We start from the raw sequence: 26,885 nt of genomic DNA, 5'->3' as shown, positions 1-26,885 counted from the left end.
CATGCACGTACCACACATAAGGGAGCAGGAAAATCACGGCAACAAACGTGAGCATGGATGCAGCCATACTGCAGGTGGCAGTGGTTCCGGGGCCTTCGGGTACGGAGGAGCTGCCCTGACTATCCCCATTTCACAAATGAGAATCACTGAGGCAGACAGAGGCTTAGTCCCCTGCCCAGGGTCACACAGGTCAATAATAAGGGGCAGCATAACATAAAAATGAAGGGAAAGAGGGGTGAAGTCAGGCTGGGGCTGGAGGTGAGGGGAAGAGGGAGGATAACGGAGACACGGCGGCTAAGTGAAGAGTCTATGAAGCAGGCAGGGGTATGGACCACTGAAAGTACCACACTGCAGTTCCTAATTAGAGACCCAATTCTTGCAGCAGACTTCCAATACAGACTGATAACCAAGCCTAGAATTCTTCACCAATTCTGGTCCTACCTGCTGTCTCTTAGGCCCCACCCCAAAGCATAAATTCCACTCTATGTAATGGGCTGGTCCCAAATTTGTTATGTAAACCAAGTTGCCTCTGCCTCTCAGTGTGTGGACTAAAGGCGTGTGCTACCATGCCCCGCCTGAAACTCTAGATTCTTAGTGAGTAAGTAAATAATAGCCATCCTAGGCTCTGCCCACAAATACAAGCCCCCCACCTCTTCTGAGTAAACCACACCCTCCATCTTTGCCTTCTTGCCCTTTAGAATCCTGACTTTTGGCCTAGGCTGGGAGTCTTTATTCTGTGCTAAATCCCTTCTGAGCGTCTCAAACATAAGCCCTGCCCCATGTCCAAGAATAGAAAGAAGTTGCCCTGGGAAAACATAGAGTGCAGATTCAAAACAGAGAGCTTGGGCTGGCGAGATGGCTCGGTACCCACTGGCACCTCTGGCCAAGACTGAAGATCTGAGTTTGATCCCTGGAGCCCACAAGGTGGAAGGAAAGAAGTCGTGAAAGTTGTCCTCTGGCTGTCCCGCATGAACACACACCCGTGCACACATACACACATACATACATACATTAATAAAATACATTACATCAACAAAAAGCCCCCGTTATACTGACTGACTCTTCATCGGATAATCTGTTCTGGACCCTCTGATTGGTTCTTGCTTTCCAAACTTGCTCTTGATTGGGCGAGTCCCATACATTACAACCTAAAAGCAAGCTCAATTCTGAAGGGTAGGGTAGGGAGGAGGGAGAAGGGAAGGAAGGCAAAGGCTACTGAGATTCTTCCCAGAAACAGTGCAGAGTGGCCCTTGGATGTGTGATAGTCTGTGGCTTCAGCTTCTGTGCCTCGGTTTCTTCATCATGGCCACCTACCTCTTCATCGCGCATTGTAGGAATTAAGTGGACGCCTGTATGGTACCTGTACTTGTCAAGCATTTGTGGTCAAGAGTGTGTAATCTCAGACAAGTCTCATTGCCTCTCTAATCTTGGCAAGCCAGGGGTTCCTTGACCTCTTCATTAGATGTCCCTGTGATCCCCAGACCTCTCTTTCCCACCCCACCCCTAGTTATTGGGGACTAAGATTGTAATCAGAAGTAACTCGGGGCCAGGTAGTGGTGGCACACCTTTGATCCCAGAACCTGGGGAGGGAGGCAGAGGCAGGTGGATCTCTGAGTTTGAGGCCAGCCTGGTCCACAGAGAGTTCCAGGACAACCAAGGTTACCCAGAGAAACCCTGTCTCAAAATTTAGGGGAGTGGGGCCTCTAGCAGGGAGGAGACAAGCTTGATCCAAAAGCCCCCAGAACACGGAAGGCTAAAGACATTTCTCCATGGCCCAGTTTAGAGATATGTTATCGGGAATTTCTCTGGGAAGGGCTTGTCTTGACTGGAGACAGGGAAAGAAGGGGCAGGGTGGGGCGAAGAATCTGAGGGAGCAGGAGGAGAGGCAGGACACAAATTCCCTTCTAGGCCCGCCCCTAGAAGCATTAGGGTTGGGGGGGAGAGGGACAGCTCAGGACCAAGGTCACTGTGTCATTGTTACCATGGCAACGGCCACCTCTCAACAGGGAACCTGGAAAAAGGTGGAGGAAGGGAGTTCCAGGCCCCCCCCCCCCTGGTGTGAGGACTGAGAAAATATGGGTGATAGTGAGCATAGCACAGGAAATAGATCCACCTCTCTCAGGACGGCCAGGCTCAGAGCCCTGTATACCCTGGGTGCTGAATACATGGCCTTCAGAGAGAAAGGTCTGAGAGAATTCAGTGCCCAGAGGTCCTGGAAGAAAAGAAAGAGAAAAGACAAGAGCGTAGGGAGTCTCCCCTTCCCTGAGTCTTCAAGCCCTCTAGGGTCACTGAGCCCTAAATCCTCTTCACTGCCCACAGTCCTGGGCCTTTAGGCTTGTCCAACCTTGAAGCTATCCATCACTAGCATCCTACTGGTGCCAAAAGCAATTCCAGTTTGATATATATATATATATATATATATATATATATATATATATATATATATATATATATATATATATATATATGGCTTTAAATTCTTCCTACCTGAGGGCTCATCTGAGACACAAAGCATTTAGTACCAAAAGATGCCTTCTAATCCCAAAGTGGAAGAAGAGGTGAAGAGAGGGGGTACTGCACTTTCTCCAATCAGGGGCCTTTTCCCTCTTAGGAGTGACCCCTTCACAAATTCTAACATTCCCTCCCAAAATTCCCTTAGGGAATCCCGGCCACCCCAGTTTCCCATTCCATCCCAGGAAGCTCCACAGTCCCCTCCCTTGGTGTCTAAGAAACAGGTGTCTTTTCCTCCCCGGGCCAGTTTTGTTCCCCTGGAAACGTTCGCCCCCTGCCGGCCACAAGCTGGAACTGCAGGGACTGTCGGCCCGCACGAACAAAGAGACATCAGAACCGCATCAGAGTCGAGTTAAGGGTCGCTAAATTCCTGATTTTTTAACGTTTATTTAGCTCTTGGATGTTCATCAGCCTAGGAGTCTGAGTATTCAAGCGTAAAGATTCCATATCCCTGGCTCAATGGTCAACGAAAGAAAGCTAACTTTTCTTGAAGCCAGGACTCCGTGAGGTCGTCTGTGGTGCGGATTTCAAACACCTGGGTAGAGAGAAAGAGGTCTTAGCATTATGATCCAGTGAGACTTCCTTACCCCTCAGACTAAGGAGCCCAGATCCAAGCCCTCCTCCTTCAACCCCAGGAGCCCAGACCTCTATGTGGATCCTCCCTCAGACCCTGGAGTCCAAGCCCAGCTCTTCCCTCAGATCTGAGGATCCAGGCCCAACCCTCCTCTCTCAGATCCAGGGGTCTGCTCCACAGTCCCAGGGGCTCAACCCCTGGCTTCCTCCCCCAGACTCCAGAGTCACCCAGCCTCTCCAGAGCTAGGGCTCCTTCTGGACCTTCGTAAGCTCCGCCGTCTGCACCAGTCTGTTTTTGCTCCCTGCATACATCATCTGTTGCTCAGGCTTGCAGCCTGTGTGGAGAAGAGAAGAACGGGTGTGGCTGGGGGCATGACTCCAGGTTGGTAAAACTCAAGCGGTCATGTAGACACTGCAGTTTAAGGAGGAATGTAGCAGGACCCTGAAGGCTGTACTCAGGGTTTCTAGATTTGTTTAGGAGCTTCAGGTTACAGTGAAGGTGTCTGGGAGAAGGAAGATTCAGGCCTCTGGTGAGGACTTCCTGGTAACATGAACAAGAATGTGTGCACTCTTGACGAACCTAAGTGCCTACCTCCACTTCACGGCTCCCACATACAGCGTACCCCACACATATACATGATTACACTTTTTTCCTTAGACAGGGTCTCTCTATGTAGCCCAGACTGGCCTTGAATTCACAAAGATCTGCTTGCCCCTGCCTCCTGGTGCGGGAGCTAAGGGCTTGAGTCATTGAGTCACTGTGCCTGCCCCGTTTGTTGTTCAGATAAGGTTTCACTCTGTGGCCCAGGCTAGGCTGGGACTCAAGCTCCTTCAAGCCTCAGCCTCCCAAGGGCTGCGACTGCATGCAGAACACAACTATGTCTGGCTACAGTACCTTCAGAGTACTTTTTTTGGAAGGGGGTTGTTTTGTGTTTGTTTGTTTGAAACAGGATCTCTCTCTATAGCCCTGGCTGTCCTGGAACTTACTCTCAAATTCACAGTCTGTGTGCTAGCATTAAAGGCATGCACCAACATACCCAGCTACTATTATACCCCTGTGTTCATTTTTTTTTTTTTTTGATGGTGCTGGGAATAGAACTCAGGGCTTACAACAAACTGGGCTGGTGCTCTACCCATATCCATACTTGTAGGTGCCTCTACCCACTTACATACACCTCTATAGCCATACACACACCCGCATGCACGCATACACGCATGCACGCACGCATACACTGCTCCTCGCCATCTAAGACCCTTTCCTCAGGACAGTTAGAGCCGTGTCTCACCCACGGGGCTGGAGAAGATGAAGCACAGAGGGTAAGACACCCTGCCATCGGCATGCACGTACTTGTAGCTGTAAACCACGAACCTACGGCAGAGAAAGGAAAGTCACACTAGGACCCAGGAAGCAGTTCTTTGAGTTCATGTCCTCGGATCCAGAGCTGGTTATGGCAGCACCTACCTGTAATCCCAGCACTTGCGAGGGATACAAGAGGAGCTGAAGCTGAGTTAACCTCAGCTACACAGTGAGTTTGAGGCCAGCCTGGACATCGTCAGTTCCTGTCTCAACTACTTAAAAAATGTAATTTGGCCGGGCAGTGGTGGCACGCGCCTTTAATCCCAGCACTCGGGAGCAGAGGCAGACAGATCTCTGTCAGTTCAAGGCCAGCCTGGTCTACAGAGTGAGTTCTACGACAGGCTCCAAAGCTACAGAGAAACCCTGTCTCGAAAAACCAAAAAGAAAAAAAAAAAACGTAAATTAATGTTGAGCGTTCTCAGCCACGGGGTTATTCACTTGGAGCTCAGACTCCCAGGGAGATGCCCTGGAACAAGCGTGTGATGTGAGACTCGTGCTGGGGCCCACGCTTCCCTATCCCAGCAGTGGGACCTGAGGGCACAGCAATCACAAGGAGATGCTGAGAGCTGGTGCCTGACCCAGGAGGTGGAACTGGATGTGAGTCAAGATGCTAAGCACCACTGTCCAACGGGTCAGATTTCACACAAAAGACAAAGTCTAAGCTAAAACTCGGAAGAACATCAGCATTGAACTTCCCAGGGGCGAGGCCCAGTTCTGGGTCCTGGGTCTTTGCAGTTATCAAAGGTCCCTGAGCCTGGGAATGAGGTTCAAAACTGGAGAGACCAAAAAAGAATTGAGTCGAGATGAAAGATGTGGACAGACCAGTTTGAGTCAGGCACAGTGGCATAGGCCTGTGGTACCAGCACTCAGGAGGCTGAACCTGGCCATTGCCTGTGGTACCAGCACTCAGGAAGCTGAACCTGGCATAGGCCTGTGGTACCAGCACTCCGGAGGCTGAGCCTGGCATAGGCCTGTAGTACCAGCACTCCGGAGGCTGAACCTGGCATAGGCCTGTGGTACCAGCACTCAGGAGGCTGAACCTGGCATAGGCCTGTGGTACCAGCACTCCAGAGGCTGAACCTGGCCATTGCCTGTGGCACCAGCACTCCTGAGGCTGAACCTGGCCATTGCCTGTGGTACCAGCACTCAGGAGACTGAGCCTGGCATAGGCCTGTGGTACCAGCACTCAGGAGGCTGAGTAAGAAATGGATAGAAATCAGAGAGGGCAGGGTGCATTTGGGAGGTAGAGGCAAGACCTGGAATTCATTTATTTATTATGTATACCATTTTCTGCCTATATGTATGCCTGTGTGCCTGAAGAGGGCGCCAGATCTTATTAAAGTGGGCTGTGAGCCACCCTGAGGTAACTGGGAATTGAACTCAGGACCTCTGAGTTCAGGGCAGCCAGTGCTCTTAATCTCAGAGCCATCTCCCCAGCCCAAGACCTAGAATTTAAAGCTGTTCTTGGCTATATAATGAGTTCAAGGCCAACCTGGGATACCTGAGACCATTTTTCAAAGGTACAGCAAGAGGAGCTGGAGAGATGGCTCTATGGTTGAGTCCTTTTTTTCCTTGCACAGGACAGAAGATGAGTTCCCAGGACCCATACCAAGTGGTTCACATACACACATATACATAAATAATAAATTTCAAAAAAAATTTTTTTGGTTTCTTGAGACAGTCTTTCTTTGTGTAATAATCCTGGTTGTCCTGGAACTCACTCTGTATGTAGGTCAGGCTGGCCCCAGATTCACTGAGATCCTCCTGCCTCTGCCTCCTGAGTGCCGGGGTTAAAAGTGAGCACCACCAGCACCCGCCAAATTTCTGGAGATATGTCCCAGCAGTTAACAATTTTTGCCCTTACAGAGGACTAGGTTCAGTTCCCAGCACCCACAAGGTGGTTCACGACACTCTGTTCTAGGGCATCCAAAGCCCTTTTCTGGCCTCTGAGTACATGTAGTGCATAGACATACATGCATGCAAAACGCCCATACACATAAATACAAAAAAAATTTCTGAGACAAGAGCTCACTATCTAGCTCTGACTGTCCTGGAACTCACTCTGTAGACCAGGCTGGCCTCTGACTCACAGATATCCTCCTGCCTCCGCCTCCCAAGTGTGGGATTACAGGTGCTGTGCCACCAAACCTCGCCTTAAATACTTTTTAATTTTTAAAATGTCCTCCTGGTTTGTTTACCCTTTAAAAACTATTAGCATAAGGACTGGAAAGATGGCTCAGAAGTTAAGAGCACTTGCTGCTCTTTCAAAGACCTAGGTTCCATTCCCAGTACCCACATGGTGGCTGACAACTAAGTCCAGGAAATCTTATGTTGTCTTCTGATGTCTACGGGCACCAGGCACACATATTGTACATAGACACACCTACAGGCAAAATACTAATGTACATAAAACAAAATAAATAGATCCTTATCATACTAGCGTAAAATTCTGTAATAAAATATTACCAAATCAACAAAAATTTTCTAGACTATGACTTTTTGGCTTCAAACTCAGAGATCCTGAGCACATAGACAGAACTGGAGCCCCATGGCTCCCCAATCTGTAGGTCTTTTATCACTCCCTACCCATAGTCCTCCACACCACCCCTTCCTCCAGGATTCCTACCTGGGTTGTCTCTCTGGCAACTCAGATCTAAGTTCCTCTGGAGAAATGTTCTGAGAGCGAGAACAAATGACCATCGTTCAGTTAGAGAAAGAGAGAGAAGGAGGGAGGGAGGGAACAAATAACCATCATTCAGTTCATTAAATGAGCACTTGAAATGTGATCGTTGTTCTAAGAAGAAAAGCGTGGGCAGATTCATTGAGTTTTCTCAGAACTATATGGGAGGTCTTATTATACCCACTTGCCAGCTACAGAAACTGAGGCACACCAATGTCAAGGGACTTGCTCCACATTGCAAGACAGTAAATGCCGGAGTTCCGATTTGAATCAGTGTTCCCATGGTAACCACTGCACTCTACTTCCTTTCAGGGGGCCCAAGGAAGCCCAGCTCCTCCTGGTCAATACCCTCCCTTGCCAAGAGCCTCAACCCCAGAAAGAAGGAAGGAAGGCAGGCTAATGCGGACAGCGAGGTCACAAAATGGAAGGCTTATCCAGTTATACAGGGTTGTTGGTGGCTTTGAGCTACCTTATCTGTAACGGAAGCCCTAGGTGCTGGCTAGTTTTATGTCACCTTGACGTCTGAGGGGAGAAAACACAATTGAGAAATTGTGTCTATTAGAAGGGCTGTAGACAGCCTGTAAGACACTTTCTTTAGTGATACAGGAAGACTCAGACCATTGTGGGTTGGGCCACTCCCTGGGCTGCTGGTCCTGGGTTCTATAGGAAGGCAGGCTGAACAAGCCATGGGAAACAAACCAGTAAGCAGCTCCCTCCATGGCCTCCACCTCAGCTCCTGCCTCCAGGTTCCTGTCTGCTTTGAGTTCTTGCCCTGCCTTCCATCAGTGGGACTGTGATTCAGGATATGCAAGCCAAATAACCCCTTTCTCCCCAGCTTGTGTGGGTCATGGCATCACAGCAATAGTCAACCCTAGCTAAAATAACCGGCTATTTTTTTTTTTAAAGGCAGGGGTAAGGCTTGAACTCACTATGTAGGATCAGGTTGGCTTCCAACACAGAGCGATCTGCCTGCCTCTGCCTTTTGAGTTCTGGGATTAAAAACCAGAGCCACTGTGCCCAACCTTTGTTTGACTTTTTGATACAGGGCCTCTTGCAGCCCAGGCTATCCTCCAGCTAACGTTGTGGCCCTCCCATCTCCACCTCTAGAGCGCAGGCATTACAAGCATGTGTCATTGTACCTTGCTTATGACGTACCCAGGGAGCAGTCTACCAACCCTGTCCCCAGACCTCTCACTGTTTTCAGGGGTCCCACATCCCGGCCCTCACCTGGAATTCTTCCTCCAGCACCACCATCTGCCGGTCTTTGTCCACTTTCACTGGAGAGGGATAGAACACAGGTTACAGGTCCCTCCCTCCCTGTCACCCCTGCCCCACCCTTCCATAGGGCAGAAGTCACTGACTTATGATGGCTGCATTGTCGGTCTCTTTTCGGAAGCGGAATTTCCTCAGCTTTTCCTTTAATTCCGGGTCCACTTCACACACCACCAGGGAGTCCGACTGCCAATGGGACAGGGAGGAGTTGAACTGGCTTGGCCTCTAGCCTGGCTCCTTTCCTGACTCAGTTTCCCCATAAACCAGGGAAGAAGCTGAAGCTGGCCCATGTGAGAGGACTTTGGCAAACACCTCAGTGGGTGCCAGTCACTGTGACACACGGCTCAGCTCCGGGGTATACACAGAGGGCAGGTTCTACCTTCCTGCTAGGTTCTCATGGATTACTCCAGAAAACCCAAGGATCTGCTTGCTTGGGGCCAAAATAGAACCACCACCTCTCTGCCCTAGCTATATCCTTTGCCTCAGCTGGGTACCTTCCTTCCCCGCCTGTGACCTTCATCCTCAGCTGACCTTCATCCATGCACCCTCCTTGCCCCAGTCCACCCTAAACAGCAGGACCAAGCCCTTCCTTGCCACCCAGGCCCTCTGACCATGGCTTTTCTGTCCTCAGGCCTCCTCTCAGTTCCGCTGTCTTCTAGAGGTGGGGACCCAGGCTGAGGGGCGGACTGGGAAGGGGAAGGCTTCACCTAACACCACATCCTGTTTATGCCCAGCCTGGGACAACTGTCACAAAGGGCTCCTCCCCTTCCTTCCTTCCCTGCATCTGCCAGAACCCAGGAGGCCTTGTGGCCACTGAGATGGAGGTTCGAATACACGGTGAGGCTTGCCCCACTGTCCCGCCCTAGCTAAGGACATCCACGACTCTGGTCTGGGATCGCTGTGAAGATAATAGCTTCAGCTATCCCCCAGGTTGATAGACGTGCCCAATAGTTAGCAAGTCCGGTGTTGTAGAATACACCTTCAGTTCCTGCACTTAGGCAGAAGCAGGAGGATCTTTATGAGATTGAGGTCAGCCTGGTCAATATAGTGAGTTCTAGGACAGCTCTTCCAGGGCTACTGTTAGAACATAGTCCAGGGATGGAGCTGCGTGAGGATTCTGAGTGCTTATGACAAACTGCAAGAAAACTAGACAGGCATCTTGTGACCTCCGTTTCTTCAAAACATGGTTTTTGTTTGTTTATTTTTTGGTTTCTCGAGACAAAGTTTCACTGTGTAGCCCTGGCTGTCCTGGAACTCGCTCTTTAAACCAGGCTAGCCTAAGACTCAGAGAACCTCCTTCCTCTGCCTCCCTGGCACTGGGATGAAAGGCCTGTGCCACCAGGACTGGCTAGGTCTCCGCCTCTTTTATCAACTTCACTCTCCAAGGTCTCATAGTTTCTAGAGTGGTGACTGACTACAAAGAGAGACCCTGTCTCAAAAATAAATAAAAGTGGTATATAATGTATTTATTCCAGTACTCAGGATGGCTGCAAGTCTGAGGCCACCTGGTTGACAAGAGTGAACTCCAGGATAGGCAGAGTTACACATAGATACTACATCCCAAAAGACTGGAATAGGACCTGTGAGATGGCTCGGTGGGTTAAGGGTACTTACTACCAAGCCTGGGGAACTAGGTTCAGTCCCTGCGACACACATGGGGAAGGAGAGAACCAATTCCCACAAATTATTCTATGACCTCCACAAGTGGGATATGGCATTTTCATGTATATACAAACATAAACAAATAAAAAATAATCTAATAAAAATTTTAAAATGAGGGCTGAAGCAATGGTTCAGAGGTTCAGAGCACTGGCTGCTCTTCTGGAGGTCCTGAGTTCAATTCCCAGCACCCAGATGGTGATTCACCACTATTTATAGGGGATCTGATGTGCTCTGGGCATAAAGTTGTACATGCACTCATATACATAAAATAAATAAATCTTTTGAAAAATTTTAAAAATGAAAGAGTAGATACTAGTAGGGCATAGTGATGCATGCTTGTAATTCCAACACTTGGGAGGCAAAAGCAGGAGAGTGGAGAATAATTGCAGGCCATCCTGGGCTACATAGTTCAGCTTTTTGTCAAATGCAGCAAACAGAGCCAGTCCTCCCCCTCTAGCCTTTGAAAGATAAAGACAGGAGATCAAGAGTTAAGGCCACTTGTGGCTACATACCAAGTCTGAGGCCAATAAGGACCACAGTGAACCCAGCCTGGACCTAGATCCTGTCGAGAGAGAGAGAGAGAGAGAGAGAGAGAGAGAGAGAACAAAAAATTAAAAAAACAAACAAAACAAAACAAAAACAACAGGATTCCAGAGATGGCTCACCAGCTAAGAGCAGTTAAAAACATTGGCAGCCTGGAGGTGTTGGTGCACACCTTTAATCTCAACACTCAGGGCAGAGGCAGGAGGATCTCTGTGAGTAGAACACAGCCTGGTCTAGAGAGCAAGTTCCAGGACAGCCAGAGCGACACAGAGAGACCCTGTCTCGAGAAACCAACACCAACAAAACAAAAGAGCACTGGATACCCTTGAAGAGGATCAGGGCTTGATTCCCAGCACCTACACAGTAGTCAACTCCAGTTCCAGGGCATCCAACACCAGTTTCGGACCTCTGTGGGTACCAGACATACATGTCGTATACATACATGCAGGTAAAACACTCACACAAAATAAAATAAATCTTAAAGAATAAAAAGGAACAACAAGCAAAAACTTCAGAAAAATCTGATAAAACAAACAAAGGAGTGTTGAGGGGTTGTGTGTAGCTCAGCAAAAGCATGCGTTAACCAAAAAGAGGAACATGGGATGTACTCACTCATATTTGGTTTCTAGCCATAAATAAAGGACATTGAGCTTATAATTCATGTTCCTAGAGAAGCTAAATAAGGCGAATCCAAAGACAAACACATAGGCATCCTCAGGAATATTAACCTTCATCAGGCGATGAAAGGAGACAGAGACAGAGACCCACACGGGAGCACCGGACAGAAATCTCAAGGTCCAAATCAGGAGCAGAAGGAGACGGAGCACGAGCAAGGAACTCAGGACCACAAGGGGTGCACCCACACACTGAGACAATGGGGATGTTCTATTGGGATCTCACCAAGGCCAGCTGGCCTAGGTCTGAAAAAGCATGGGATAAATCCGGACTAGCTGAACATAGCGGACAATGAGGAATACTGAGAATTCAAGAACAATTGCAGTGGGTTTTTGATCCTACTGCACGTACTGGCTTTGTGGGAGCCTAGGCAGTTTGAATGCTCACCGTACGAGACCTGGATAGAGGTGGGCAGTCCTTGGGCTTCCCACAGGTCAGGGAACCCTGATTGCTCTTCGAGCAGATGAGGGAGGGGGACTTGATCGGGGGGAGGGGGAGGGAAATGGGAAGCGGTTGTGGGGACGAGGCAGAAATCCTTAATAAATAAATAAATTAAAAAAAAAAAAAAAAGCATGCGTTAACACACACAAGGCCTGGCTTTTTGTTCTCATGCAAAACACACACACATACACACACACACGAAGTACTCATGTTTCCGTCCCCTTCTTGAAATGGAATACTGGGTAATATGACCTACTTAAGTGCATAGATTTTAAAAAAATCAATGAATAAACCCAAGTGTTCTACAAAGAAGTTATACAAACAAAGTACTTTATGAGAAAATCATATATATTTTAGTGAAGAAATACAGGCAAGAAAAAAATATTCCTAATCCCTAGCTCCGCTTGGCTTTCTGTACTGGCTCTCCTTTCTAACAATGGTCAGACCCCACCACTGGTCTCCACTCCACCTGCCAGGCCACCTCTACAGCTATTCTCCAACCCTTCCCGTAATCTGTCCCTGTCCCTTGATGACTCTCCCTCTGAGGTCTCGTGAAATGTTAGTTCTTCCACTTTCAAAATGAACAGCTTCGTCTCCAGCCATGTGTGGTGAGACACGTGTAATTCTCAGGAGGCTGAGGCAGGAGTATTGGCCAGCTAGGGGTATATAACAAGACACCGTCTTCAAAGACCAAAAATAAGGGGGGGGGGGGAATAGAGCAATAGTTAAGAGCACTGGCTGCTCGTCCAGAGATCTCACGTTCCATTTCCAAAACACACGTGATGTCTAAGAACTGTCTATAACTCTACTTCCAGGGGATCCAATGCCCTCTTCTGGTCTCCATGGGCACCAGGCATGCATGTGGCACACAGAAAAACACGCAGGCAAAGACCCATACACATACAATAAAAACTGATCTATAAACAAACATTAATCTAGCTGGCTCCATAGCTCAGTTGGTGGAGTACTTGTCTAGCATGCATGCCCTGGGCACAATCCCCAGCACCATATAAACTATATAAAGTAGCACATTTAGCACTCAAGAGGAGCAGGCAGGAGGGTCTACAGTTCAAGGTCATTCTTGGCTACCTGGAGAGTTAAGAGGCCCAACTGGGAAGAGATGTCTCAAAAATAAATAGCTGGGTTGGGTGGTGCATACCTTTCATCCAGGTACCCAGGAGCCAAAGGCAGATGGATCCTCTATGAATCTGAAGGCAGCCTGGTTTATACAGCCAAGTTCCAGGACAGCTAGGGCTACACAGTGAGACCCTGTCTCAAAGCAAACAGGGTCACGGAGTTTGCTCAGTAGATTAAGGTGTGTGGTGCAAAGCCTGACCACGTTAAGTTTGAACCCATACGATAAAACAGAACTGATTCTTCCTGTTCTCTGTCACTTGTATGGCTTGGCAGCCCCACCTGCTGCTGATTTTCTTCCAAACTTTCCCAAAACAATTGTCTATACTTACTACTTCCCAATTTTCTCTTAAACTCCATGCCACAATGCTAGCTTTTTTATTTATTTATTTTTATTTATTTATATATTTTGAGACCGGGTTTTTTTCTGAGTAGCCCTGACTGTCCTGCAGCTCACTTTTGTGGACCAGGCTGGCCTCCAACTCAGAGGTCCACCTGCCTCCACTTCCTGAGTGCTGGGATTAAGAGCATGCACCGCCTCCACTTCCTGAGTGCTGGGATTAAGGTCCACCCGCCTCCACTTCCTGAGTGCTGGGGTTAAGAGCAGGCACCGCCACACCTGGCTCTTAAACTATTGTTAAACTTCTTTTTTAAATTTTTATTTATTATGTATACAATATTCTGTGTATGCCTGCAGGCCAGAAGAGGGCACAAGACCCCATTACAGATGGTTGTGAGCCACCACGTGGTTGCTGGGAATTGAACTCAGGACCTTTGGAAGAGCAGGCAATGATCTTAACCGCTAAGCCATCTCTCCAGCCCCTATTTTTAAACTTTTTATGTGTGTGTTTTCTTGCAGAAGTCAGAAGAGAATGACAGATTCCCCTGGAACTGAAATTACAGTTGTTAGTTTCCATGCGGGTGCTAGGAACTGAAGCCAGGTCCTCTGGCCTAGCAGTGAATGCTCTTAACTGCAGATCCATCTTTCACCTCAGAAAAATGTCTTTAACCTTTTTTTGTTTTTTTTCGAGACAGGGTTTCTCTGTGGCTTTAGAGCCTGTCCTGGAACTAGCTCTTGTAGACCAGGCTGGTCTTGAACTCACAGAGATCCGCCTGCCTCTGCCTCCCGAGTGCTGGGATTAAAGGCGTGCGCCACCATCGCCCGGCTAGAAAAATGTCTTTAAACAAAGCAAAGTTAAAAGTGGGGGGGGGGGGGGTGTGGTTAGCTCACACTTGAAAGGAGAAGTGCAACTTGTATAGTATAAGAAAAAGTCTAGGCCAGTCACGACTAGAATGAGATCCTAATTCAAAAACTCCAAATCAAGTCAATAGATGGGATTTGTGATGTCCCCTGGTATGAAATGGTCTTTCCTTACCCTTTTCACACTCACTCTCTCTCTCCCTCTCTCCCCCTTCCCTCCCCTCCCCTTCCCTTCTCTCCTCTCCTATTTTTGAGACAGGGTCTCATTATATACATAGACCAGGCTGGCTTCTAATTTACAGAGAAGTCCCCCCTACCCCTCTGTCTTTGTTGGGATTAAAGACTTGCGCCACTACGCCCTGTTCCTTCTACTCCTTCTTGCTGCCACTTCACAGTCTTCGTTTAGTGTCCATTTCTTTTTTCAAACCAAGTGTCCTCATTTTCAGAGTTCCGTCTGATCCTAGTCTTCATTCATCCCCCATACACTCTTTGGGAATGGTCACCCACTCCCAAAGCTTCAATTACCATCTCTAATGATCCTTAAATCCTGGTCTTCAGCCTGAGTTTGTGGCTGGGTGGGGCAATGCTCTTGACTTCGCTGTTGGGCGTCCTACACTGAGCTTCTTCTCTGGGACCCGATCTCCCAGAGAGCTTTGTCCTGGAACTTTCTCTTCCGCCCTGGGGCCAGGCAGTGGCAAAAGGCTAGTTCAGAGGGCCACCTAGGCGTCTCTCCCATCTCCTCCCCTCCCCAGAGTCCCTCCCAAACGCAACCCCGCCCCAACTACCCCGGTAGCTCCCTGGACTCCTCCGGCGTCCCGTTCCTTCCCATCCCACCTCCCTGTGTAAGCTAGAGGCGTCGCTTCTAAACTCCTAACTCAAGACCTCCCCAATCTTGAATCCCTTCCGCATCCCCCAAGCCACTTTCAGCACAAGTGCAAACTCCCTCCAGTGGCCAAACATCTGGTCGCCGCTCATTTCCTACTACTGCCTGTCGTAAACTAGACACTCCACCCTGACTGTATTTCTTGGGGCTCTCAGAACAAGCCACATTGCTGTCATTCTTCTGGAGTGCCGGCTCCTTTCTCAGGTCACCCCGACGCAGGACAATTTGTGGACGGACTAAGATCATGACAAAAGCGACGGGAGCGATCTCCATTTATTGACGGTCTCTTTTGTGCGGGGGGGGGGGGTCTTCTTTCCACTCTTAAAGGGCCCACCTCGCTCATCTGTGTCACTTTAGGCGCGGCCGATCCGCATCAGGAGCCGGAATGCAGCATTGTAACCCCAAATGGCGAAGGCACTACACGGTACAGACCTAGGGCCGGGCGTGACCGAGGGGCGGGGAGGAGGGGGGCCTTGAACGCCAGAATGAGGAATTGTGACTCGGTTCGCCTCTGCTGAGCTAGAGGGCCGCGAGGCTGCCCCCTGCGGGCCGGGAGGCCCAATCGCGGGCTCCGCCAGCCTGTTGCCCGGGGCAACGCGGCGCGCGCCCCTCCCCTTCCCGGCCCTCTGCCCTCCGCCCGGGACCCGGCCGTCTGCCCGTCACCCCCAAGTCCGACCAATCGCAGTGAGGAGAGGGCGGGCCTCCAGGCCTCGTTCCAGCCCCCATCTCTCCCTTCCCGGCCAGAACCCCGCCTTTCTCGCCGCACACCTCCCACCCTTCGGGCTGCCCTCGCCGCCAGTTGGCTGGGTTCGCCGTCCGTCAATCGGGTGTGAGCTAATGCTGGCGCGCAGTGTCCCTCCGGGGCGGGGCCAGGGGCGGTGACGCACGGCGCGGTGACGCAGCGCGACGGCGGCGGCGGCGGCGGCGGCGGCGGCGGCGGTGGTCGGTGCGGGAGGAGGGAGGGGAGCTCTCGGGCCGAAGAGGGGGCGACGGCGGCGGCGGCAGCGGCGCGGGTGGCGGCGGCTGCCTGAGGAGGCGCGGGTGGCGGCGGCGGCGGAGGCCGAGGCGGTGAGTCTCGGGCAGGGCCGGGCCTGAGGGCGCGGGGCGGCGGCGGTCGAGGCGCGCGGCGCTCCCCTTAGGGCGACCCAGGCCGCGCGGCCGGCCCCGCCCCCTCAGGGACCCGGCGTCGCTGGCTGCGGCGGGCGGCGAACTCGGGCCTCGGGAGGCCGGGGGAGCCCGGAGGACCCTTTAGGACCCCGCGCTCAGCCCACTTCTCCCCACCCGGGCCCCTTCCTCAGCTTCTCCCCCAAGCCCTCACGCCCCGGGGATAGTCGAGGGGCCGGGCGAGGACCTCTGTCTTGACCCGGCACGCATCTGCCTGGTCCTCCCGCACGGCTCCTGCGGCCTCCCCGGAGACCACCCTCAGCTTTCAACTGCCTCCTTCGGGGACCTTCCCTATGGATCCCCGCCCTTTCGTCCCTGCCCCCCCCCATCCTCCTCCTGTATCGCAACACATTCCTTGATGGCTACTCCTCGTCAGTCTCCGCAGCACAGATCTCAGGCATCTCCCTCAGGAACCTCCCTGGAACCCCCAAACAGCCCCCAGACACCCCTTCGGCATTTAGGCCCCTCCCCAATCTAATCACATATTCCATCCATCTCCCTCATACTTCCTCTTCACATACCCCAGGATTTTACTCTCTCACCCTTCCTCATTCTAGAAATCTTAGAGATTTTCGCTCTTATCCCCCAAATCCTTCAGAATGCCCCGGTGAACCCTACATCTTCCTTGAGAAGCTTGCGTATCCCAGAGCAGTCTTCTTCAGATACTACTGAAATGCTCATCAATCCCAAAACCCACCTGGAGGACCACTCCTCTCATTGCTTCCATCTCTCATATGCACCCCACCCCCTTGTCATATCTCTTAGACCCTAAAAACATGACCTCATGTTCTGCAAATCTTTCCCACCTTGGAATGCTCTAGACTAGATCACCTCTATGTACCCCAACTATTTTCTCCTGAACCCCCACACCTACTAATCTTGAAAGTCTCCAGAGAGCTCCTCTCATATTCCAAAAACCTGTTCCAAATCCCCTCTTATGTATTCCAATTCCTTTCCAGTAACACACACCACATATTTTAAAAAATTGTCTAAGGACTCCAGAAATTTCCCTCACAGCCTCTGTATTCTCTAGAACTCTTCTTGGATAACCCGAAAATCTGAAACTGCCCCCTTGTAGCCTTAGATAGCTTTCTCAAGCTCCTCTGTACAACCCTGAAATATCCCTCTGAGATACAGCCTTCAGGATGCCCTAGCATCAGAAACCCCGGTAACCCTGAAACGGCCCTTAAAATACTACTCAGAGACCCTGACATCCCTAGGACCTTTGGATCTATTTCTTTGACTGTCTTACTAAAAGACTTTCTCCTAGCTATCTCTTCCTCAGAGTCCCCACCCCCCACTCTCCATAACCATCTTTAGAAAGCCTTCCACACCTACCTAATCTTCCTTCACTATGAATGAACGTCCAGAATATTTTGTGAAAAGGCTACTCTGATAACACCAGGTGTTCTCTAGGAGTCCTGTCCCACCCTATCCCCTCTGTGCTCTTTTTAACTTTACTTGAGGTTTCTCATCAAAGCCACCTCCCCATGTGGGGTGTGTGAGTGAGTGAGAGTGTGTGTGTGTGTGTGTGTGTGTGTGTGTTTAAGGATCCCTTTGTCAGGACCTCTCTCAGAAGACCACTCCTTTCCCCAAGACACTCTTTAGAGAAATTTCCTCTCAAACTCTGTGTCAGTAATCTCTGATACTTTCTGGGAACCCTCCCTCAGTTTTCCCCTCTGACATTCGCAATCTTATTTCAGGGCTCTGTTAGATTTATCCCAATGAGGATAAATCTGTTCTCACTTTCTCTTATCCTCCCATTCTCATTCCTTTGGAATCATAGACTCTTCTGGAGTCTCAGCCTACTTCCCCCACTATTTCTTCAGAGACCCCAGCATCCTTCAGATTCCCAGCTCCCCAATTCCTCTACTTCTGGAAATTCCAATGCTTGGAGACTCTTCTGTCAGATTGACTGACCTTCCTTCCTTCCTTCCTTCCTTCCTTCCTCATAGGTGTCTCTCCTTTCAGACATGGAAAGATCTTTAACACTCACTTAGAGACTTGTTGAGGACTTTGATTTCATCCCTTTCATTTTTGAAGACCCCTTACTGAAGAATTCCCTTTCCCTTCTGTCAGTGGCTCTCAAAGTATGGTTAGAACTGCAGCAGCACTGGTTGGAAAATGTGAATTCTTGGGTCTTACTCAGACAGAATCAGAAAACTTCAGAGGAGAGCCCAGCATTCTGAGTTTTTAATAAATGATCCTGTTGTTTCCGATGTATGCTTCTAAGAGGTTCTCTCTTTCTCTGTAAAAAGTCCTATAAGAGCCCTAAAGATGTGCCTCTAAGCGCTGCTATGCATCCCTATTTTCCTGGGAATCTACTGTGTGAAGTACCCATCCTCCAGAAAGACTTCTTACCCACTTTGAAGGATCTCGGCTTCTCCACAAGGTTACCCCACCCTCTGAGTAATTACTTCAGATTCTGCCTTTGAATGGTCCCCTTTCAGCTCTTCCTCAGCACTTTCTCCTTCTACCTGCCCCTCTGGCCTACCCTAGAGCTTTTGCTGCTTTTGCTTTAAATTGCTACCTCCTTGAACACACATGTCCCACTCATCTCATTTCTCTCCATGTGGGCAACTTCAGGTCTTCTGTGTCTTAACTGCCAAGGGCCCTCCGTGCACTTCACAGAGCACCAGTCACTTTCCTGCTTGTAGTTTATATTGACTTAACCCTCACTGGACAGGAAGCTAGAAGGACAGGCTGTATCTGAATGTGTTCCAGGGAACTAGCGAGCAGTACACTGTCCCTGCCCCTTTCTCCCTTTCATCCATCACTCTGTTCAGTCCCCTTGTCTATCCTCCTGCCCACTGCTTCTGTTCATGGAACTTTTCTTGGCGCTGATTCTGAGCTGTCCTGTGTTCTCTTCTGTTGACCTACCTCACCCCATCTTGGTTAGCTTTGCTCAGTCTCTCTAAGTTTGAGATCTCTCTAGTACTCTCAACTTTTTCCAAGAGAATCCATTCCTCTGTAGGGCCAAGAAAAAGAAATAGAGGGGGCTGGAGAGATGGCTCAGTGGTTAAGAGCACTGGCTGCTCTTCCAAAGGTCCTGAGTTCAATTCCCAGCAACCACATGGTGGCTCACAACCATCTGGAATGAGGTCTGGTGCCCTCTTCTGGCCTGCAGACATACACACAGACAGAATATTGTATACATAATAAATAAATAAATATTTAAAAAAAAAAGAAAAAGAAATAGAAAAGCCCAAGATAAACTCTGTCTTTCGGGGGCTCACTGTCTAGTAGAAGGCTTGGGCAGATGCACCACAGAGTACATGAGATGCAGATTATATGCTGTGGGGATTCAGCTATTTGGAAAGACTTCATGGAAAAAAGTATTTAGGTGAGGTAGTGTTTCATGGGAATCAGGATCACAATGAGGGGTTCCTAAGCAGGGAACACAGTTTAAATAAACACTATGCTTTTGTTTTTATGGTGCTGGGAATTGAACTCAGGACCTGGGGCACAAAAGACAAGTGGTTAATGACTGAGCTACATCTGAAGTCTCAAGAAAGCATCACTCTCACCCATAGTTTCTTCTGTATATGAGCAGAGTTGAAGGAAGCACTCTTTGATTTGCTGCACTGGAGTGACCCACAGATGTAACAGGAATTGCTGTTTACTGACTACTTATGTTTGCTAGGTGCTGTTCAAGTACCTTGTCCGTGTGGCCTCATACCCACGGGACCCTGAGGTAGATAAACTACGATTATCTTCATTTTACATATGATGAAGTGAAGGACAGGTGGGACTAATAGAAGGTCTGTGGGCCCTGCCCATTCCAAAATGATAGTGCCTTGGGTCAGAGAGTTAGATTTTCTATTTGGATAGGGGTTGGGCGTGACCCTTATGTTTCCACAACTGAAAAAAATGAAGGTGATAATGATATCTTACTTTATGGACTAAGTTAATGGATGTAAAGTACTTAGAACAGTGTCTTACACATGCTTGAGGGCTGTGAGCAGAAAGTAGTTAATGCTAGCCAAGGTAGAATCTCTTTTTTTTTTTAAATATTTATTTATTATGTGTATAGCATTCCTTCCACGTGTGCCTGCAAGCCAGAAGGGGGCGCCAGGTCATTATAGATGGCTGTAAGCCATCATGTGGTTGCTGGGAATTGAACTCAGGACCTCTGGAAGAGCCTTCAGTGCTCTTAACCTCTGAGCCATCTCTCCAGCCCCCCCAAGGTAGAATCTTAACACAAAGTAGTTTAAAAGAGATTTTGAACACCAGCAGGCATGGGAGGGAGGTGTGCAGGGGAGTGGGGTGAGGGTTAATTGGCCCATATTACTGAAAAATCCAGACTGCTTATAGCTGCATCCAAAGGTTCAGATAATAATCCTGACCTTCACATTTCTCCACTAAGTTAGTCGCTTCTTCCTTAACAGGTTTCTGCTTGTGGTGACAGATACTACCCTCAGCAACCCCAGCTTTAAACTCTACCTCTTTAGCAGCCACAGTGGGAAAAAAAAACACTTAGAAGTCCCAGTTTGAAACAGTTTTTCTCCCTAGTAGTTATGAGACAGTTGATGATACTTGGCTGTGTTTGGGGTTCTGTGCTCTGCAACTGGCTGTCTTACTGAACCATATAGGATTGTGAGTCTGTCCCATGAGCTTTATGAGTATTGGTGGTTCTTCTTTTCTCTTCCACTAATCCTCTGCTCTGTGATTATTTGGGTCCAAAGAAATATAATGGTCAATATGATCCTACAGACTGTTTCTGGCTCTCATTAGGAGAGGCAGGAAGGAGATGAGTGGCTTGATCTGCTGGCTTTAGAACATAGAATGTAATAGTCTGCATTTCTAGGGCTAGAACTTTGGAGAGGTTTTGTTTGTTTTAGTGGAAACTGGTCAAATAGATTGTGGTTGAAAGTAGGTTATAAAACAGCAATATATGAACTATGCAAGGGTTTTTCTTTTCTTTTTTTTGTGAGGAAGGATTTTTTTCTGTGTAACCCTGGAACTCACTCTATAGATCAGACTGGACTTGAACTCAGAAATCCTCCTTCCTCTGCCTCCCAAGTGCTGGGACTAATGGATAGCATCCCCACTGCTCAGCAAACTAGAACTATGCAAGTCTTAAATATCCCTATCAGTGAGTGATCGTTAAGTAATTTATAGGGGGAGATATTTTAGATATTGGAGATATAGCTGAGAATGAAACAAAGACTTGAAACTCACAAAGTTCTTATTTTGATGGAGAAGAGCAAGTACTGCATTAAAAGGTGGCTCATTAGGTAAAGGCATTTGCCTGGCAACCTGAGTTTGATTCCCAGAACCCATGTAAAGGTGAAAGGAGAGAGTACTGACACCACAAGGTGTCTTCTGACTTCCACATGCATGTCGTGGCAATGTGTGTTCACTCAGACACAAAACACCAACATTTTAAAAAGAAGTATGAGTGTGATATGTACTATGAAGGAAATGAACGAGTGTAAAGGTGTTCTCTATAGACGGAGTGGCCAGAATTGGCCTTGTTGAAGAGGTAACAATTGAGCCTGATAAGCAGGAAAGAGGAGTGCACCGGTTGTGGGAAGACCAGGAAGTGAGATGTTCTAAACCTAGCATTGCTGCATGCAGAGGAAGGACTGTTGTACGGTGGAGAATATATCACAGCTGTTTCTTGAGAACCTGCTCTTTGTCAGATGTAGCAGTGGATCATACAACCACAACTTTCCCTTCCCTCATGCCTCTTGAAGGAGCTACAGCCTTTGAAGAAACACCACCTGTGATTGTATCAGACTCCTTTTGAGGAAAGTGAGGGAAATTGGGACAGGTCTGATCTGAAGTCTGATGAGGAGGATTGGGAACATTTATGTGTTTATGAGCAAAAATGATAATGCACTCATATTAAAGTCAGAGCACAGCTTGTGGGAATTGGTTCTTCTTCTACCATGTGGATTTCAAGAATCCAACTCAGGCTGTCAGGTTTTCTATAGCTTTAGAACCTATTCTGGAACTAGCTCTTGTAGACCAGGCTGGCCTTGAACTCACATCCACCTGCCTGTGCCTCCTGACTGCTGGGATTAAAAGAGTGTGCCACCACTGCCTGGCTGGTAACAAGCATCTTAATCTGCTTAGCCATGTTGCTGGCACAAATAAGAACATATGTAGCTGCCACTAAGAAAAAATATCTAGGGGCTGGAGAGATGGTTCAGCAGTTAAAGATCACTGGCTGTTCTTCAGAGGACCTTGTTTTGGTTCCTAGCACCCACATGACCGGTCACAACCATCTAAAATTCTGGTTCCAGGGGATCTGACACCTTCTTCTGACCTTTTCAGCTATTGCACACTTGCAGACAAAAACACCCACACACGCTGGGCGATGGTGGCTCACGCCTTTAATCCTAGCACTCAGGAGGCAGAGGCAGGCGGATCTCTGTGAGTTCGAGACCAGCCTGGTCTACAGAGCTAGTTCCAGGACAGGCTCCAAAGCCACAGAGAAACCCTGTCTCGAAAAACAAAAAAACAAAACAAAAAAAACCCACACACATAGAATGAAAATAAAATAAATCTTTAAGAAAAATACAGCTAGACAGATAGTCCTTCTGTTGCTGCCATACCTGCTGTATACTTGTATGCGCAATGAACTTGGTTTTGGGGTTTTATTTATTATTATTATTTGTCTTTCTTTAAAGTAAAACAAAAAGACAGGTGGGTGTTCATACCTGAAATCCCAACATTCCAGGTCTTGGGAGGCAGAGGCAGGAAGTTCAACATCATGAGTTTAGGAACAACATTGGCCTACATGGGTCCCAAGTCATCCAGGGCTAAATAGCCAAACCCTATCCATTTCACCCCACCCACCCCACCCCATGAAAAACATGAGATTGTGGGGGCACATGCCTGTCATCTCAGCACTCAGAAGGCAGGGAGATCTCCAGTTCTAAATTAGCTCAGCTTCATAACAAGACCATGTGGTTCTGGGACTGGGGGCGGGGGAACGATGGGACTACATCTTTAGGACAGTAAAGAAACTAAGATGACAGAAGAGTCTGAGTTGTCCACAGAGGTGACGATTTACTTAGAGGATAAGGGAGTAGGGAATGTTCTGTAGGAGATAGAGAGTCAAGAGATTTTGGGATAGGAAAAGGAATAGCAAGCAACTTTCTTGTACTCTAGGGTTTCCCAGAGTGCCTATGATGCACTTAGCGTCAGTGGCCCTGCTTGACTTCTCTCCTCTCTGTTTCCCTAGGAGAATTCATTAACAGAAAAGGCTCTTTTTTGCTGAGACAGTGTATACTTTTTTGTGTGTACATATTTTTGAAATTTCTAAAAAAAATAGTTCTTACAAAAAATACTTTGGATTCTTTTGTCTTTTGACACACTCTGGTTTGGTAACTAGCCTATTTGTTCATAAAATATGTGTTTCTCAAAGGCCTAGGTCAAGAACTATAGAAGATCTAGGCACCAGAGGTCTGGTGTTAAAGGATAACCCATAAGCCCAACTTCTGGGCATCAGTGGGGACTTCCGGGAAGCTTCAGCATCTTTATTGAGAGCAGGAGGTCTGGGGCTAGAGAGATGACTCAGCGGTTTAGAGCACTGACTGATCTAGAGGACCTGAATTCAATTCCCAGCAACCACATGGTGGCTCACAACCATCTGTAATGAAGTCTGGTGCAGAACACTATATACATAATAAATAAATCTTGAAAAGAAAAGAAAAAAAGAACAGATCTGAAGACATAGTGTTTGGGCCCTGCAGATCTTACACAGTCGTAAGTAGTGTCTTCCCTTCTGTCTAACTTATTTTTCCCGTTTATAAAAGGCTATTTATGTCTCATAAATGTGTGTGCCATTTATTTGTTATGTATGTGTGTGATGATAAGGATGAAATTACAGATTTTTCACATGCTTTGACAAACACAGTGCTATTGAGTTACACCCCTCTTCCCTCAAGCCTTACATATATCTTTTAAATTAGATCCCAAGCACTTGAGAAGCTGAAGGAGGGGTATCTCAAGTTCAAGGCCCGCTGGAGAACCTGTCTCAAACAAACAATAAAAATAGATGTCTGGGGATTCAGGCGAACTTACCTGTGATGAGCTTACCTGTTAGAATAGGACTTGTGAGGGACAGGATGTGATGGAGTAGCAGAGTCTTTGGGCTAGCTGTCTTCCTATACATTGTTTAGTCTCAGTCTTCTTACAGCTTCACTGAAGAAGCTGAATTATTTGCCAAAAGTCATAGTAGCAAGTGTCTGTGGGAGAACTAGGGTTTGAGCCAGGTTCCCTGACTACCCAGGTCTGTTTCTAAATGAAGAGAGCTGGCTGAACACTTATCTGTGGACCCCGTCTTACTTTTGGGCTCAGGGAAAAAGCCTGGGGAAGTGTTCCCTGGAACATCTCAGCTGTTTGCTTGGTTCCAGTTTTCACCTCTGGGGTTGGTAGGTACTTCCCAAGAAAGTTACACATTCTAAATCTGGTCAGATGCCAACAGTGTTGCTGGTTGTCTAGAAGCTTGCTATAGTAGGCCATCTCTTCTGGCTTTCTCAAAAATAGGGAAGTCAGGTTTGACCATGTGAAGACAGACCAGAGCAGCAGTGGATGCAGTTTTACATTTAAGTAGCCAAGACTGTTTTAAGTAGTAAAAAGCCAGTTTGGATAGGCCTAAGGAGTATATTTATTGGCCTCTGGAACTGAAAAGTCTAGCCAGTAAAGAGGCTTCAGGCTCTGTGGACCTAGGTCTTCTCCCCTCACCTCTTGAGAATGCTCCATCTGTATTGGCTTCATTCAGAAAAGTAGCTGCTAGCCGCACAATAGCAGAGGTAGTGACTAATAACCTAGAGCTACTTTCCTCAGTAGTTAACTCAGGTCCTTGGGTTTAGCTAAGGGATGATTTTCCAGTTTTGTCTTTACAGGTGGATTTGTGGAAACCCTAGTGCCCACTGCAGACCGTCAGAGCCATGGAGTTGGGGGTGGTGGTTAGTCAGCTTCTGGTCTATTTCTAGTTGGTTTCAAGAACCATGGCCACAGTGTTTTGTGGTTTTGTTGTGCTGTGTAGTAGTTCATAGTTGCTGTTTTAATGTGAGTTAGCTTCCAAGGTTTAAAAATAGGGAATTTTTTTCAGAGCCAGATTTCCTCTGTTCTATTAAAAACAAAATTCTGAAGACCTAATAATATGAATCTATTCCCACATGGCAACAGTTGATTAGAGTGGAATAGTGTATTCTGCCTTTAAACAGGCTGTGTACCTCGTAGCTCACTGTAGTCCCCAGTGGTCAGCTCTGTTCAAAGCCTAGCCTGGTGAGCATCACATTTGAGACCTTATTCTGTCCCAAAGCTTTGCTGGAAGAAGCTAGATTGATGTCAGCAGCTGTTGGGGATATAGCCTTGTTGCTTAGGAAAATTAACAACCCAAAATGTGTACAGTTGACTGGGTGTGGTAGTGCACATGTTTAATCCCAGCACTCAGGCAGAGGCAGATGGATCTCTGTGAGTTCGAGGTCAGCCTGGTCTACAAAGTGAGTTTCAGGACAGGCAAAGATACACAGAGAAATCCTGTCTAAAAAAAAAAAAAAAAAAAAAGTATTGTGCACAGTTTTTGCCTGAGAATTTGGTCATCCTTTTTACTGTAAGTGCTCTCGACATATTAAACCTCCCATCACAAATGTTCCATCGAAACAGTAACATGGTCTCGTATTGGATGAGCTGTTACCTAGTGGAGGAATTGTTCCCACTCCCAAGAGGTGTCCACTCATCCTCTGCTTGACCACTGCCAACAACCAAGCATTTACCACCTCTCACTTGGTGGCCAGCTCTATCCTTGGACAGATCCATTATATAGAAAGTATTTTTTATGTTGAGCCAACTGACTCCTCTTTGGAACCTGCAGCTATACAATGTTGGAGCAGGGAGGGCAGGGGAGGTGCAGAACTTCCGTTCACCCACCCTGTATCCAGGACAGCACAGTGCTTTCTTGCTGTAAGTAGAAAGAAGCCTCAATTTGGGGTGTGGGGTTAGGGAACAACTTTTGTTTTGCTTTGTTTTTCTCTGTGTAGCCCTGGCTGTTCTAGAACAGCTGTGGGCTGTATAGACCTGACTGTCCTTGAACTCCACCTTCTGCCTCTTGAATACTAGAATTAAAAGCTGAAAATTCTTTTTAAAAATGTGTTGACTTGTGAGTTCGAGACCAGCCTGGTCTACAGAGCTAGTTCCAGGACAGGCTCCAAAGCCACAGAGAAACCCTGTCTCGAAAAACCAAAAAAAAAAAAAAATGTGTTGACTTGTAACTGGTGAAATGGTATAACAATTTATTAGTAATTCCCGTCTCCCCAAAGTAACCCTTCTCAACAGCTTAAGAGTTCATCCTTTTACATGTGAAACACTAGTGGTGCAAAATACGTACTTCTATATAACTTTCTTTACAGAATCTTAACTTTGTATCTTGGATTGACCTGGAACTCATAGCTTAATTCTCCAGCCTTAGCTTCCTGGAGGCTAGGATTACAGACAGCCACCTCTTGTGTATCTCATGCTGTCCCTCTTCACTAGATTTGCTTTTACCTCCTCTTGCATAGAATCTGCCTCAGTTTATTAGTTATGGGTATTCCCGTTGAACCAGGTATTGTGATACACGCCTGTAATCTCAGGTCTCTAGTTTAAGGCAAAGAAGATTGTGAGTTCAGGCCAGCCTGGGCCACATAAATTAGACCCTTTGTTTTGTCTGTCTGGAGAGATGGCTCAGTGGTTAAGCGTGCATACTAACTACACATTCAGAGAACCTGAGTTCAGTTCCCAGCACTCATATCATGTGGCTTACACCTGCCAACTTCAGGGGAGCTAAAGC

The 26,885-nt window shown here is 47.9% G+C and overlaps 2 protein-coding genes across 6 annotated transcripts in view; one reads left to right on the top strand and one right to left on the bottom strand.

The window, feature by feature from the left end:
* Nucleotides 1-2,872: 2,872 nt before the first annotated feature.
* Gmfg (glia maturation factor gamma) lies at nucleotides 2,873-15,363 on the bottom strand. 4 transcript variants are annotated; one of them, XM_041654155.1, is made up of 8 exons: nucleotides 15,267-15,363; nucleotides 10,568-10,617; nucleotides 8,483-8,579; nucleotides 8,349-8,398; nucleotides 7,068-7,117; nucleotides 4,371-4,453; nucleotides 3,346-3,419; nucleotides 2,873-3,046 (listed from the first exon to the last, which is right to left on the bottom strand). In XM_041654155.1, coding segments are annotated over exons 3-8 (330 nt in total). In that variant the 5' UTR covers nucleotides 8,484-8,579; nucleotides 10,568-10,617; nucleotides 15,267-15,363; the 3' UTR covers nucleotides 2,873-2,974. The 4 variants fall into 4 exon arrangements, with proteins under 4 accessions (XP_041510089.1, XP_041510086.1, XP_041510088.1 ...); XM_041654152.1 differs by having other exon boundaries at nucleotides 15,142-15,355; XM_041654154.1 differs by lacking the exons at nucleotides 10,568-10,617; nucleotides 15,267-15,363 and adding an exon at nucleotides 14,575-14,727.
* Nucleotides 15,364-15,940: 577 nt separating this feature from the next.
* Samd4b (sterile alpha motif domain containing 4B) overlaps nucleotides 15,941-26,885 on the top strand; it is a 39,251-nt gene continuing 28,306 nt past the window's right edge. For both annotated transcript variants that reach the window (XM_041653869.1, XM_041653868.1), the window contains exon 1: nucleotides 15,941-16,000. The gene's annotated coding sequence lies outside the window, so the exon portion shown is untranslated. The remainder of the gene's footprint in view (nucleotides 16,001-26,885) is intronic.

The sequence above is a fragment of the Microtus oregoni genome, unplaced genomic scaffold (genome assembly GCF_018167655.1).
Source record: "Microtus oregoni isolate MIOR12 unplaced genomic scaffold, Mior012 000006F_ref0000085, whole genome shotgun sequence".
In the NCBI taxonomy this organism is placed as follows: Eukaryota; Metazoa; Chordata; class Mammalia; order Rodentia; family Cricetidae; genus Microtus; species Microtus oregoni.
Note: the sequence above shows the minus strand (reverse complement) of the source record. Positions and strands in the feature narration are given on the sequence as shown.